At 40.7% G+C, this 13,720-nt stretch overlaps 1 protein-coding gene across 3 annotated transcripts in view; it reads left to right on the top strand.

The window, feature by feature from the left end:
* Window positions 1-13,720, top strand: part of NSMAF (neutral sphingomyelinase activation associated factor) — a 54,629-nt gene that overhangs the window by 17,568 nt on the left and 23,341 nt on the right. For 2 of the 3 annotated variants that reach the window (XR_014474832.1, XM_083187140.1), the window contains exons 10-15: window positions 4,154-4,283; window positions 6,188-6,259; window positions 7,379-7,487; window positions 8,785-8,961; window positions 11,068-11,147; window positions 13,086-13,176. Coding sequence is in view for 1 of the 3 variants with exons in the window: in XM_083187140.1 (XP_083043266.1) it covers window positions 4,154-4,283; window positions 6,188-6,259; window positions 7,379-7,487; window positions 8,785-8,961; window positions 11,068-11,147; window positions 13,086-13,176 (659 nt within the window). In the remaining 2 variants the exon portion in view is untranslated. Of the gene's footprint in view, window positions 1-4,153; window positions 4,284-6,187; window positions 6,260-7,378; window positions 7,488-8,784; window positions 8,962-11,067; window positions 11,148-13,085; window positions 13,177-13,243; window positions 13,621-13,720 lie in introns of those variants that run through there. The other variant, XM_083187141.1, reaches the window with a different exon arrangement.

Genomic DNA, 13,720 nt, shown 5'->3' with positions numbered 1-13,720 from the left:
CCATATTCCATAGTTATTTAAGGTATTTAGAATGCCGTCTGTATGGTACTCCAGAGCAGAAGATACTCCAGGTTGTAGCCAATATGTATAACCGCTGACTGCACCTATATAGTATCTACTGAGGCTTCCATTTCTATGTCGGTGGATGACTACATGCCTTTGCTTGGCTCCTTATAAGATTTGGTTGACTGCCTTCTAGACCCGTGATTTTCGACTTGTGGCACAACAAACAAGATATTAAAATCACCAAGGCACACCATCAGACCCCCACAGGGTAAATAACATTTGCCCACACAGGGAAAAACAATCACCCTGGTCCTCACAGGTAACAAAAATAAAATACATTGGCCCTCACATGAACACAAGAGTGAATAACAGTTGAACTGGTGGGGGTGGTTGTAAACTGGTGTGGACATCTCTAGATCTGGGGGCACACTTGAGAACATCTCAAGGCACACTGGTGTTCCACGGCACAGTGGTTGAAAAACGTTCTAATCTAGACTATGCATCGTTTTGTCCACCCGTTATTCCTTTCAAAGAAAATCATTGTACCGATGTGATGACCTTTCTAGTGTTTATAGTATGAATGTCCATTAGAAGAAAAATAATCACTTTGGGGTAGATGTATCAAAGCTTCGAAGCGAGAGAGAAAGCATTTTTTATTTATTTATTACCCAGTGAAAAAAGTAAAGAAAGTGGACAAGTGATAAACGTTGTCCATAGTAACCAGTTGGCTTCTACCGGTCATTTTGTGGACTGTGTGGTAGATGTATGATCTGGTGTTATGGGGGAGAAGCGGTATATGCGCACGTTATGTACATTGATACCGCTTCACACCCATGTAAGAAGCAGCCGCCATTCAGTAAATGCTATTCGCCCCTGCCCATATTGGCGCTGCTTTCTAAATGAGAGCAGGTCGATATGCAGGACAAATGTATGAACGGTCATCAGTGCTGACCGTTCTGCCCCCTGTCGCTATCGTCTTCGACAACTACAGATGGTGATGCCCTATCCAGACAGCAAGGATAGAGCTGTCCATGCTGCTGACTCCGGGCTGCGCAGGAGATCTCGCGTGAGTAGCGAAATCTCGCGCATGCCCAGTGAGCCAGCTGGGCAGGCAGACACAGCACGTCAGAGTGAACTGATGTCTCCAAGAGGGGATATCGCCGGAGGGGGGGTTTGCGCTCCCCCGCTTTGGAGGGCTAGATAGATGTTAATGCATTTTGTCAGTGTCCCTTCCTGCTTCGCCTCGTTAATGATGTGCTATAATACATCTACCCCAGTGCTTGTTAAATTTTACCATGACGTTGATTTCTATTATTTATATCATTAAGGCACAGCCCGTGTGTGTTATTATAATTTTCCTTTCAGCCCATGTGATATTTTGGTGTAAAAAAATAATTCAAATGACGGTCGTAAAATACTATTGAGAAAAACATGCTGCTGCTAATATTTCATTCAAGAGCTTAAAATATCATTAGTTACTCCCTGAGTAATGTAAAATTACAGATTTTCATGGGGTTGAACCAATTTCCACAGTAGGAGACTGTGGAAAGTGGTTTACTCGTTAAACAGAGTGACTGACCCATACACACCAGGAGATTTTGAGCTCAAAGTAGCTCTGTAATGAGGGAAAGTGAGCTGAAAAACGCCTACTGTGTATGGGCCTTTAGAATCCTGAAAATCCCAAAAATTTGTTTAATTGCGTCTTTTAAGCTTTTATTTTCTTAAATCAGGATGGCCCTCTCATGTGACATCACTGAAAGTGTTCTGGTGTCCTAATCCTTTTACAGAGTATTGCCATTTTTCATTGTCCCAAGATATACAATAAATTCCTTCTGGAATGTCCTATAGCTGTAAATTAATTCCAGTAAACCTGGGGTGATTTATAGATATGCGTACATATGAATCATTTGTATTGGATGAGAATTGTCTACAGAGAGGGGACGCCAATTTATACGGAAGTACTCATGTATTATGTGATCTATGCTTTTGATCGGTTTCCTTTTCCATAGTGAATTTACACTGAGTTTTGACCCAGTGTTTTACAAAGTGTTTTTTTTTTTTTTTTAACTAAAACATCTAACTTTCGAAGAGGGCCAATAGCAAAGGTTTAAAGAAACAGGGGTAGGCTATTAGGTTATTACACAATACCACTTTGTCTTCTGTATGGTACAACATGATTTGTTTTATATCATTAACAGAATAATAATGTCATCATTATACTTGATTAGCTATAATCGTGACATTAAGGGGAGTATTCAATCGTGTTTCAAGATTTTTCGGCTAGTCCTATTCAATTCCATTGTTTTCGCTCGGCTTTTCCACTGATTCAGATTCAACTTTGATTAAAGTCAAATCTGCATCCATGGAAAATAGTTGAAAATTGATTTTTTTACGTGAATGGGCAGGGCCTAAACTTGCAACTAGCCCACCATTGCTCCCATTAATGTCCATCTACTAAAGGATACTTTAGATCAGGCATGTCCAACGTTGGCCCTCCAGATGTTTTGAAACTACACATCCCAGCATGCTTTGCAATAGTTTTAGCATTTTCTAATAGCAAAACTGTGGCAAAGCATGCTGGGATGTGTAGTTTCACAACATCTGGAGGGCCAACGTTGGACATGCCTGCTTTAGATGCTGGTAAGTATGATTTAATAACATGAAAATGTATGACTTACTGGTCTGAGTTTATTGTTACTAAATACAGATTGGTCCTCCTGGATTGTTGCGCACGGCGGCATGCATGACCTGAGATAGCGGGAGTGTTCATATTCATGCACTCACTATACATGGGGAACCAATGTGTGCGATTTAGAGCAGCGTGTTGCGATGAAATGCCTCACACTGCAGCAACAAAGTAGAAGTTCACATCTGTACATTGCTGTATTTGTTGTGGTTTTATCTGTAATGTTCATCCATATACAGGCAGTGCTCTCTCTATTTTTCTTATTAAAAATATGTTCAAACCCAAATAAGAAGCTCTGTCTGATTTGTAGATGTGGCTGAAAATTATAGATTATATATTATGGGCAGTATTCCATGCTCTTTTGCGAGCTGTGATGGCGAGCAGTGCTGATTGCTCACCATCACAGCTCGCGGATCAGTTTTAAACTGACCACCCTGCACACGCCGTTTCCACCTTGCTGTTTTCTTGTAAAACAAGGTGATAACGGCGTGTGCGGCCGCCAAACCAGCGAGGCTCACGGCTAAATGCAGCTGGCTCCCTGCATTAGCCATGAACCTTGCCATTTGGGGGAATCCTCACCAGCGAGGATTCCCCCGGATTGTTGAATAGGGTGAGCGGCCAGGCGCGGTGGTTAAATGGCGAGTGTGACTTGTTTTTGGCGATCCTCGCCGTTTAACCCCCTCACCGGCCGCATTGAATACGGCCCTTAGTATTTGTGGCAGAAGAACATGTACAGACCAATAACGGAAATTCTCTTTTTGACGTGATCTTTCTTTTTTGTTTACTTATTTTTATTTCTGTGGATGTCATTTTTATGGTACACACATTTGCAAATTTTCTTCCTGGGAATATTCCCACAGTTCCATTTGTCTGACATTTTAGGCCAGGTGCCCATTGCTACTACCAGTGATAAAAAGCTATTGTGTTTTACTAAAAACAATATGTTGAAAAACACATGTTGAACCTGTTCAAAATGTGATCAGCGTACATTGTGTTGTATAGTCTTCCTCACTGAAAGCTCTAATGCAGCTATAAGACAAATGTACGCTAATATTTCCAGCAGCTCTGTAATGTTGTTCTGCTTCACAGTGACCTAGACGGGGAATGTTGGTAAAAAGATAGACCGTCATAACTATCTATTACATGTCCTTATAAGCAAGTCAGTGTATAGTAGAGGTTGCAAGCTTTCTAGGGTATTTCCCTCCCTAATATAGATAGATATGTCAAAGTTTTAACCCTTTTATCAAGACACGTATATACAAAATCACACATCCTATAAAGACGAACAAGTGCACCATTACCAACCGCCGATTCCGGGGGACAGACCGCGTCTTTATATATAAAATCTGTTTTTATAATTTTTTGTACTTCCAAATAAGCAGTCTTCATAAAATATAATAGTGTGATAAGAACCAAATACTTGATTTATAGTATTAACGATTTTATTCTATTTATTCACAGCTTTCAAAGTGTGTCTGAGATCTCACACATGGAATGTGAAGCAGAAATGGTAACACCGTTGGTCTCCAATCCAGGCCATGTGTGCATCACTGATAAATACCTCTACTTCCAGCCATTGAATGGCTATCCAGTAAGACAATAGTTTATTTTGATTCATTTTACACCATTTATAGCAATACAATATATGGCAATATTGGAAAAAATCAACAGCAAAACATTTTTTTTTAAAGCTGTCATCATTTACAAAGCTTGGTTTTGTACCTAGGGCCCTATTACATTTCACCAGGGGAGTACATTGTTCCTCTGTATTTGCTAATTGTGTCCCGTTGACTTGACCAATAATCCTTCTACTAGAAACCCCACTCACATATGAAGTAATTGGTGTTGATAGTTTAGATTGGTAGGGGTACGTATAGCCAGGCTTTTGTTCAAACAGGGCAACTTAGTGCTCCCTTCCCCTGACTGCCTTCAATATAGAGCATTTCAGTGACAGCAATACAATACATATTACGCCACAGTAACCGCCATACAATACATAGAGCATACATTACTCATCTACTTACTTTTACATTGCAGGGAGGTATTCAATCCCTGCAGAAATAGCATCCATTTCCGACATTAGGTGGAATGTCCTTCAACCTATTTAATGTCCGGTCATTTCTTCCGACTTGCGGGAAATAATTTGACAGTTGGAAAGTCCCTGCATCGGTGAAATTGGGCACCAGTAGTCGGAAACTGCAGAGGATTCGACAATCCAGCGGCCATTTCCAACAACACAGATACGCCTCCATAGGGCGGCAAATCTGTGGAAGGAGAGTTCTGGCTGGGATTGAATACGGACTGCCGCTGTTTCCCACCGGCGGAAATAACGAGCCGGGATAGAATACCCCCACAGTTGAATAAAAAAAACAAGCACACAAAATTAAGTTTGGTGGGGGTTAGAAGAATTGATAAACAAATTAAAAGTGTCAATAGAACTTTGGTGCATACAGGTTCCACCTGCTCAAAGTACAATTTAGTTTTAAACTATTCTGAATACTTTTGTGGAATAAACCAAGGTGTATGAAGTTTAAGGTACCGTTCATACCTTCATAGTGTTTAGATTTATTTCCACATTGTTTATCTCTGCTTACTGTACCTCTATTCACATGTTCGGCTTTTTCTGTGTGTTCCGATTTAAACATCATGCACTGGCTGTACAACAGTAATACTGTAGGTCCCGATTTCTTTAAGCTGCAAGTGTAATGCTGTGCACACATAGTGAGATTTGACATTAGATTTTGACCATATAGTCAAAATCGCATGCAGATCGCACAGGTATTTTACCTTTTGATCCCGACGCACGCTCCCTGGACAGCAGAAATCGAAACCCACAGAGACAGGGCAGCAATGACTATATAGTGCAAATCGAATGTAGCAGTATTTGAGAATCAGATTTTGGGAGTGGTTTCCTTTTTTTTTTTTTTTTTAAAGTGGCAATAAATTATATGGCAAAAGTAACCTGGTTTTGCAGTGTAAATGATTGGCGCTTTTAAAAAAAAATGGGAAAACTCCCCAAATCTCTCTTTCTGATTCTCACACACTATTACATTTATCCCCAGATGTTGCTATGAACAACCAATCAGTATCTACTTATTTATTTACCACCTTCTGGAAGATAATTAAATCTGATTGCCCATAGCAACATCCCATAGGAAACAGAACTCCCATCTTAGTAAATTTCCCCCATATAAATCTGTTTGCGCCAGATTCTCTAAGCTTTAAAAGTGATAAAATGGAGAGTGATAAACAGCCAGCCAATCAGCTCCTACCTGCCATGTCACAGACAGCGTTTAATGTGTAACAGGAGCTGATTGGCTGGCTGTTTATCACTCTCTCCATTTTATCACTTTTGAAGCTTAGAGAATCTGGCCCTTTGTCTGGTATACACAACTGTTTTTACACTGTACTTGGGATGGGAATTCCTAGTGTATTCCATTTAACCAGAGAAAGACTTCCATTTAAAGTTAATTTGATTATTTGTTTATTTTCTAGAAACCCGTAGTTCATATTTGCTTGGTTGATATTCGGCGAATATATAAAAGGAGACACATGCTGATGCCAGTGGTAAGCTAGGTTTTAATTAAGCGTTAAATAAAGAGTATAAAATGAAATGTGTTCTGTTCTCACTATTGATAAACAGGCCCCACAGCCACACATCTGCTGCTACATTCTGAATTTAGAGGTATCCCGATATGAATGAGGTCTCACTAAGGTAGACACTGGCCATATTTAGATGTCCATTAATTAGAGATGAAAAGGATCCGGTATGAACCACAGAAGTAGCTCTGCACCTACAGTGATGCATATGCACCTAGGTTTTTGAAGATGCACCGAATGAAAGTTGTTTGAAGAATCAGTGGCATGACTGGGTTCCTATTGGATGCAATCTCATGAATAATATAGTGCACCTTTTTGTCTTTGTAACTTTTATATTGTATTATAGCCTTATACATAAGTGCATATAAAATTGTACTGAAGTGCAAGAGTAGAATCGTATTGCGGGAAACCGTTATATGATTGAGGTAAAGGGACATAGTGCCTGATCACACGGCCTATTATCGATACACTGCGCAGGCGTATGGGCCACAATGCATGTGCGAGACACCGTGCTGAGATGGAAGCCTGCTACTTTTTTTTCACCGCTAACCATTCGCAAGGTGATTGAATTCCTGGCATTCCCAGGGCGGCGTCTGGGGGACTTGCAAGGCTGCGAATCAACTAGAATAAGGTCTTTAGGCATTTTTGCAGGGATGAGAAGTCTTCGGTAGCCGTACACATCCATTGGCAGGGCGTACGCATTCATTTGCAAGGTGGGATTGCACTATAGCGGGGCGGCATCTACCTGATCGCTGGATGCTACACATTTGTGGCCGTGCGATCAGGTCTGAATTGGCCCCATAGTGAGTACATTTACGTGTGTGCTTTTACCAGATATAAATAGGCTGTGTGCTCTCTTGTATCAGGCCTTTCCTTATATATTGAATCTTGGTGGACACTTGGAACATTGCACGTCCTATAGTATGTCTGTCTGCCTGGGTATTGCATTCACCAGGCTGTGGTTTCTTTTATTTTTCTATCGTTACCAGCATTAGTCAGCTGTCCATAATAAATTATTGGTTTTATTTATATATTTAATGTAATGTAATGCTACTGTAATACATGTTCTTTTTTTATTGTTTTTAGGGATTGGAGGTGTTTTGCACAGAAAATGACTTGTGCTCCGATATATACCTTAAATTTTATAACTCCAAAGATCGTGATGGCCTATATTACTACATTGCAGCCTATCTAGGTTGGAGTTTTGATTATCATACTTGGGGGGGGGGGTGTTTACCACAACCCTGCAATTCATTTAACATAAATGCATTTAAATTGTACAGATGTTTACACCTACAGCTATTCTCAAATTGTGACAAATAGTACCAAATATGGCATCATGGCCTCATACCCACTATAAGCATACCAAAACATAAAGTTCAGCAGAAAGTACACAGTCTAGTGTGGAATAGCCAAAGGCTGGTCCGACACCAGTGACCTGCGCCAGGCATCGTTTTGCTTACAGTACTTGACAATTTTATACAGCTTCTTTCGTGATGATAAAACTAACCCTAAGTACCTAGTACCCTATACAGACATATATTAGATTAGAAATAAAATACAGGTTCAGTATCCCTTATCCAAAATGCTCGGGACCAGAAGAATTGTATCTTGCCTTTATGTTGTACAAATACATGAAATACACACAAATATATTTTATTTGTGCATAAAACAAGGTTTCAAAACATGAAACAAAGTTTGTGTACTATCTCAGACACTGAATTTAAATGTGCAAGGAAATGATTGGTTGCCATTTTTAGTAAAAGTTATATATCATGTCCCCAGTAGTGCTTTTAGCCCCAAAAAAAAAATCACTTTCTGGAATGTATGGTTTTTGGAATAATTTGGATAAGGGATACTCAACCTGTAACACCAATCACCTGTATCATTTTAAAGACTGTTTTAGAAAACTGGCTGCTATGAAGAACTCCACACACTCTCTCTCCCCCACCTCTCTCTCTCTGTCCCCCTCTCTCTCTGTCCCCCTCTCCCCACCCTAATTCTCCCAACCTTCTCTCTCTCTCCCTCCCCCTCTCCAAGATTTGAAACATTTCCCATTATATGCAAACTAAATTTTGAAATTGTAGCCAAAGCACACAGCACAAGAATCACGCATGTGGTGCAAAAAGGATAGGTGTAGATGAGGACACATTTGTGTGTTATTATCTTTTTAACACAGTATATGCAAATTAAAATAATGACCATATGTGACCTATTAGCCATGTTTATCTGAATGCCTCCAATCAGTTTTCTAGAAATGAATTATTGTGTGATATACGAAAATAAGTGAAGCTGATAGTTCCTATTGTCTGCATTATAATGCATACGGTGCTGCTTTTTTTTTTTTTTTTTTTTGTATATTTTCCTTATACAGTATAATTAGAAATTTCATGAAAGGATCTATGTAAAATTGCCGTTTTCATATGAATAAATAAGAATTCATGACTGTGAAGGAGACATTGAAGACAATGGTTGTGTCTTGTTTCCTACAGAGAACCACGTGACGGAGCACACGGCAGACAGCTACATGTTGCAGTGGCAGATGGGCCACATCTCCAATTACCAGTATCTGTTACATCTCAACAACTTAGCGGACCGGAGCTGCAATGATCTTTCCCAATATCCTGTATTTCCATGGATCATTGCAGATTACACTAGTTCTGACCTAGGTAGAGCACTTCAGTACCTTGCACTGTATAGAACTAGAAGGTCAATGATTAACTTTGTCTCCTGCTTTAGATCTATCATTTTATTTATTCATTTATTTCTGGGGGGGGTTTCCAATTACAAAGCTACCTCCTTTTTGCTGCCAACTTTAGTAGCGAGGGTGGACTTTTAAACACATAATATTGATATTTTGTACCCTGTTTCTGTGCTATGAAACAATATTACAGTAATGAAACAAGCCTATTCAGTTAAGCAGAACTAAGCTATTTAATGCCTGTAGCTTACACTGCAGTACTGCTTCCTGTCCATGTTAGTTTGATGCTTCATATTTCCATATATTGCTTATTCCATCTGATGTCACCATCTCCAACCAGCTACCAAACGGTGGCTTAGGGGCACTGCGACAGTGATCCCATCCACTGATCTGCACATGTCCAGGTCAATAACAATCAGAGGTGTAGACAAAAACATTTGGTTTACTTACATCTCAGAATGTGATGGTGGAAGTCCACTGCTCTGGGCAAGTCATTTTTGAACTTTATGGTCCATTGAGCCCCCCCCCATGACAAAGTTATTTTTATTCAAGAAGAACTGGCAACAAGTGAAGCTCTTTGTAGAAATTCAACTAGGAATAACAAGGCATGTGCTTGTGGGGCTATAAGCAGGAAGGAGCTTCAGGAAACCAGATGAGGCTTGGTTGGCCAAATAAAGGTGCCCATACCCTAGGGTGACTTCTCCTGCATAACGAGGATAAGCGTGCACCCGTAGCAGCCGAATGTATTAACCCCCTAGCAGCCGATAAGGAGATCCGTTATGGCCAGCGTTAACGGCTCTCCTTATCGGCGCCCCCTCAGCCCTGCACATGCGCATTTGAAAAAAAAAAGCCAGCAGCAGGGCTAGCGTTGTCCCTGCAGTGGGGATAGGACAACAGTAGCCCTGAGCTGGCGTAAGCGGTCGGGGTGATTTAACGCCAGGCCGGCTTTTAATACATCTCCCTGGTCGCTAATTACTGGGGGGGGGGGAATTGCAGGGGACAGCCCCGCTGAGCGTTACTCGGTGGGCTGTCCCTAGCGCTCGTTAGGTGCGCAATTCTGCAAAAACTTAACTCAATCCCCCCTCCTAGTTAACTAGCGTTAAGTGCAAAAATGCACTTACCGCTAGTTCATACGTCTGCCCCATTGTATTGTATGCAATCCCAGGCAAGCCTACCAAAAGGCTTGGGGACATGATAAATCTGTTGTGCAGCAGGTACAATCTTCAGGCTCTGATGTGATGCACACGGGACCGCTTATCGGATCGGATGTCAAGCACATTCAATTTGGTCACTGTATTAAATGGGGGGGGGTGGGAGGGTGAGTGGCTGACGGTGAGCTATACGGCGAGCAGCGCCAATAGCTCGCAATCGGTATTAAACTCACCCCCCGGTTCTTTTCAGCAAGGTGGAAACGGCGAATGTGGCCGTCAAAATGTCGAGGCTCGCCACAAAATGGAGCGTGCTTGCTGCATTTGCGGAGAACCTCGCTGTTTAGAGGAGTTTCCCCAGAATATAGAATACAGCGAGCGACCGGCGAGGAAATGGAACAGTGAGGATGGCTTTTCTTTGCCAAAAAAAGCCATCCTCACCGTACAAACTCCCCTCGCCGCTGCTCGCTGAGGGCATTGAATACAACGCTTAATCCGATTTTTCACCAGAATTGGATGAAATGTGACCAAAGCCCGGTGGAATCGCCCTAGTGTATGGGCACCTTAAGACTCTCAGGTTGCCTGTTGACCATCACTGGTATAACTGCTTTGTGCAGATCTAAGGTCTGCGTTTTCACAGGCCTATATGGATTTCTGCCGTTACGCAGTTTGTGTGTTCATTAACCCTTTAAACTGCTGCAGCATATTTTCTTTTTGAACTGCTTTCAAAACTAAAACCTGAAAATACAATCGCAAAAGAAAAATATATTATGAATAGATATCTGTATACTGTAGCACAACTGTTTTGCAATTAGTGCTTCTTGATATGTTTAATGAAGCAAAACAAATTGGTGTATGTGTCACCTCCAACAGTCAAAAAATATTAGTTTTTTCTAATTATTATTTTTTTTTTATTTTCTTTTAAGATTTAACCATTCCTAAGACTTTCCGGGACCTGAGTAAGCCAGTGGGTGCACTAAATAAGGACCGGCTTCAGCAATTATTGGTATGCATTCACCATACTGGATATCTCAGTTAATTGATGTAAATTGCCATCCGTCAGACTGAACCATGCACTGCTAAACATTAGGGGCAGTTTTACAGTTTAGCGCAGTGGTTCCCAAACCTTTTTGAACCACGGCACCCTACATATTTCATGATTGCCGGCCACCAACTCTGGTTTTGCCTATTGCTTTGCCCATAACTATTATGAATTTGTCCTAGACCACCAATCCAAGGCACCCCTGCAAGTGTCTTGAGGCACCCCTGGGTGCCCAGGCACACAGTTTGGGAACCTCTGGCTTAGCCTGTCCCCGTTAAACTTTTCTTGTTATACACCTTAGTTCTCCCTATGTTTACTTTAACTCAAGTCTTTAGTATACAGTAGAATACACACAATTATTTTAATTTAAAGGGTCATTTTGTTGTCTTTATTTTATTTCCCCTTTTAAAAATTTGTCTTCATTAAATAGTGTAAGTGCTCCAAACCTGACATGTACTTCATGGTCCAGACAGAGTCTTGTGTAGCATACTGTGTTGCTTAACAGGGTTTGGATATGGCCAATTATTAGCAGATACAGGGGTAGATGTATGAAGCAGTAATAAGTGAGATGTGGCCTATGGCAACCAATCAGCACTGAAGTAACTTCTATGATTTACATAATATAAAATTATACAGAGCAGCTGATTGGTTGTCATGGACCACTTCTCCTCTGGCTCACTTCTCCTCCTGGCAAAATTTTAAAAAGTATTCAGTGCACACAAATAAATAGGGTGCAGCTTAAAAGATAAATGCAAGAAAGTGACATCCAGTCCACTTCAAACCAGATACAATGGGACAAATAAGCAAACACTCAGTAAAGCACCCCCAATCTACACCATGTGTATAAAAAAACACAGAAATTAAATTGGATACTGTCCCTTTAAAAAAAGTTTCAGTCCTTGTTTTCAATTCCACGTATTTAAATAATATCCCATTTGAAATATGAGCATTAATTGGTATCGCTCCACATCCTGTATCACGGCTACATATAGCTACCCCATTATTATGTGAGGAAGAAGCATGCACCTCCCAACTGTCCAGTTTTAGAGGCAGCTGAATCACCCATTGCAGACACAATGTACCACCGGGAGTGTTTTATAAAGGAGGATAACTAGGATGGTAGCTAGCACAGGGCTTCTGAAGCTTTTGGGCCACACACCCATTATGTGGCCATGCCCCAATTTAGCATCACAGCAGCTAACACACCCTTTCAGTGATTCTTACATGGCAAATATTGGGCCAGATGTACCAAGCTTTATAAAGTGATAAAGGGGAGAGTGATAAGCAACCAGCCAATCAGCTCCTACCTGTCATGTTAAAGGCTGGGTCTGAAAAATAAGAGGTACAGAAGGAGCTGATTGGCTGGTTGGTTATCACTCTACACTTTACACTTTTTAAAGCTTGACACATCTGGCCCACATGGAGGTATGTCTTGTACATACTGTTGTGTGCTGAATACACATTTTGCAGTGGTTATACACGATCAATGACCTAGGGATCATTGGTCTCTTAGCTCAAAGCATGTTCCCATTCACATTAGAATCCAATGAACTGATTTGTTATCAATCTAATTGGAAGCTACTGTTTATTCCTTTCTCCATTACTTGATCCCCATTTACCCCTTTGTAATATTTATATGTAGTAACAAAAATATTCAAACCATCTTTAATTTGCCCTATGTTCTGTTTTTATCTTCTTTCAAATGAATGGGCAACAAATGTGCAAGTCTATTTTATTCTCCCTCTATGGGGGTCATGGACCCCCACAAGGGAGCAGTCGGGATTCCGACGTCGGAGGAATGACTGTCGGAATCCCGACTGTCGGGGAGCCGTCCGGCACCCCTCTTCTCTACCTCATTGCTGTAATCGTATGATACATTCTTTGCAAATAACTTTCTTGCAGAGGCGTTATCGTGACATGCCGGAGCCAAAATTTATATATGGAGGACACTATTCGTCACCAGGCTATGTTCTATTCTACTTGGCCAGAGTCGGTAAGGCACTATACTATTTCCTTTGGGGATTAGCTCAATTGCAGAAGTTATGCACCTGAAGGGATGTAGCAAATATTTAGGATCAAATTACCAAACAAAAATGTATATATCTCTTCCCCTGATGAAGTCATGTATTGACGAAACGCATTGGGTTAGGTTTTCATTGTGAAGTACATGCTACCACCAATTTACTTGGCAAAATATTGACTATCCCTTTGGAGATTCAAGTCATCATGTGTAAATTGTAACCGCAATTGTTTTTATGTAGTGTAATTTTTTTTTTCAAATAAATTCTTTGACTTCTCAATTGTATTCTCCTACTGCAGATTTGTGTACTTGCTAATAGCGCTCTCTGAGATCTTCTATTTTTATTCCTTTCTCTGAGTCCTGTCTAACTGGATTATTCGCTGTGGCGCTGCTTTTGGTGTAGTAGCGCAGTTCGGGGTTAGTTCTTTGTATGTATTGGTTTATATTTACATCTATTATTCTGTATATATTGCTTAGAAATCTGCGATGTTCCATAAAAGCACATGACTGTTTGTAA

This window comes from Crinia signifera, chromosome 5 (assembly GCF_055691185.1).
Source record: "Crinia signifera chromosome 5, ASM5569118v1, whole genome shotgun sequence".
NCBI lineage: Eukaryota > Metazoa > Chordata > Amphibia > Anura > Myobatrachidae > Crinia > Crinia signifera.
Note: the sequence above shows the minus strand (reverse complement) of the source record. Positions and strands in the feature narration are given on the sequence as shown.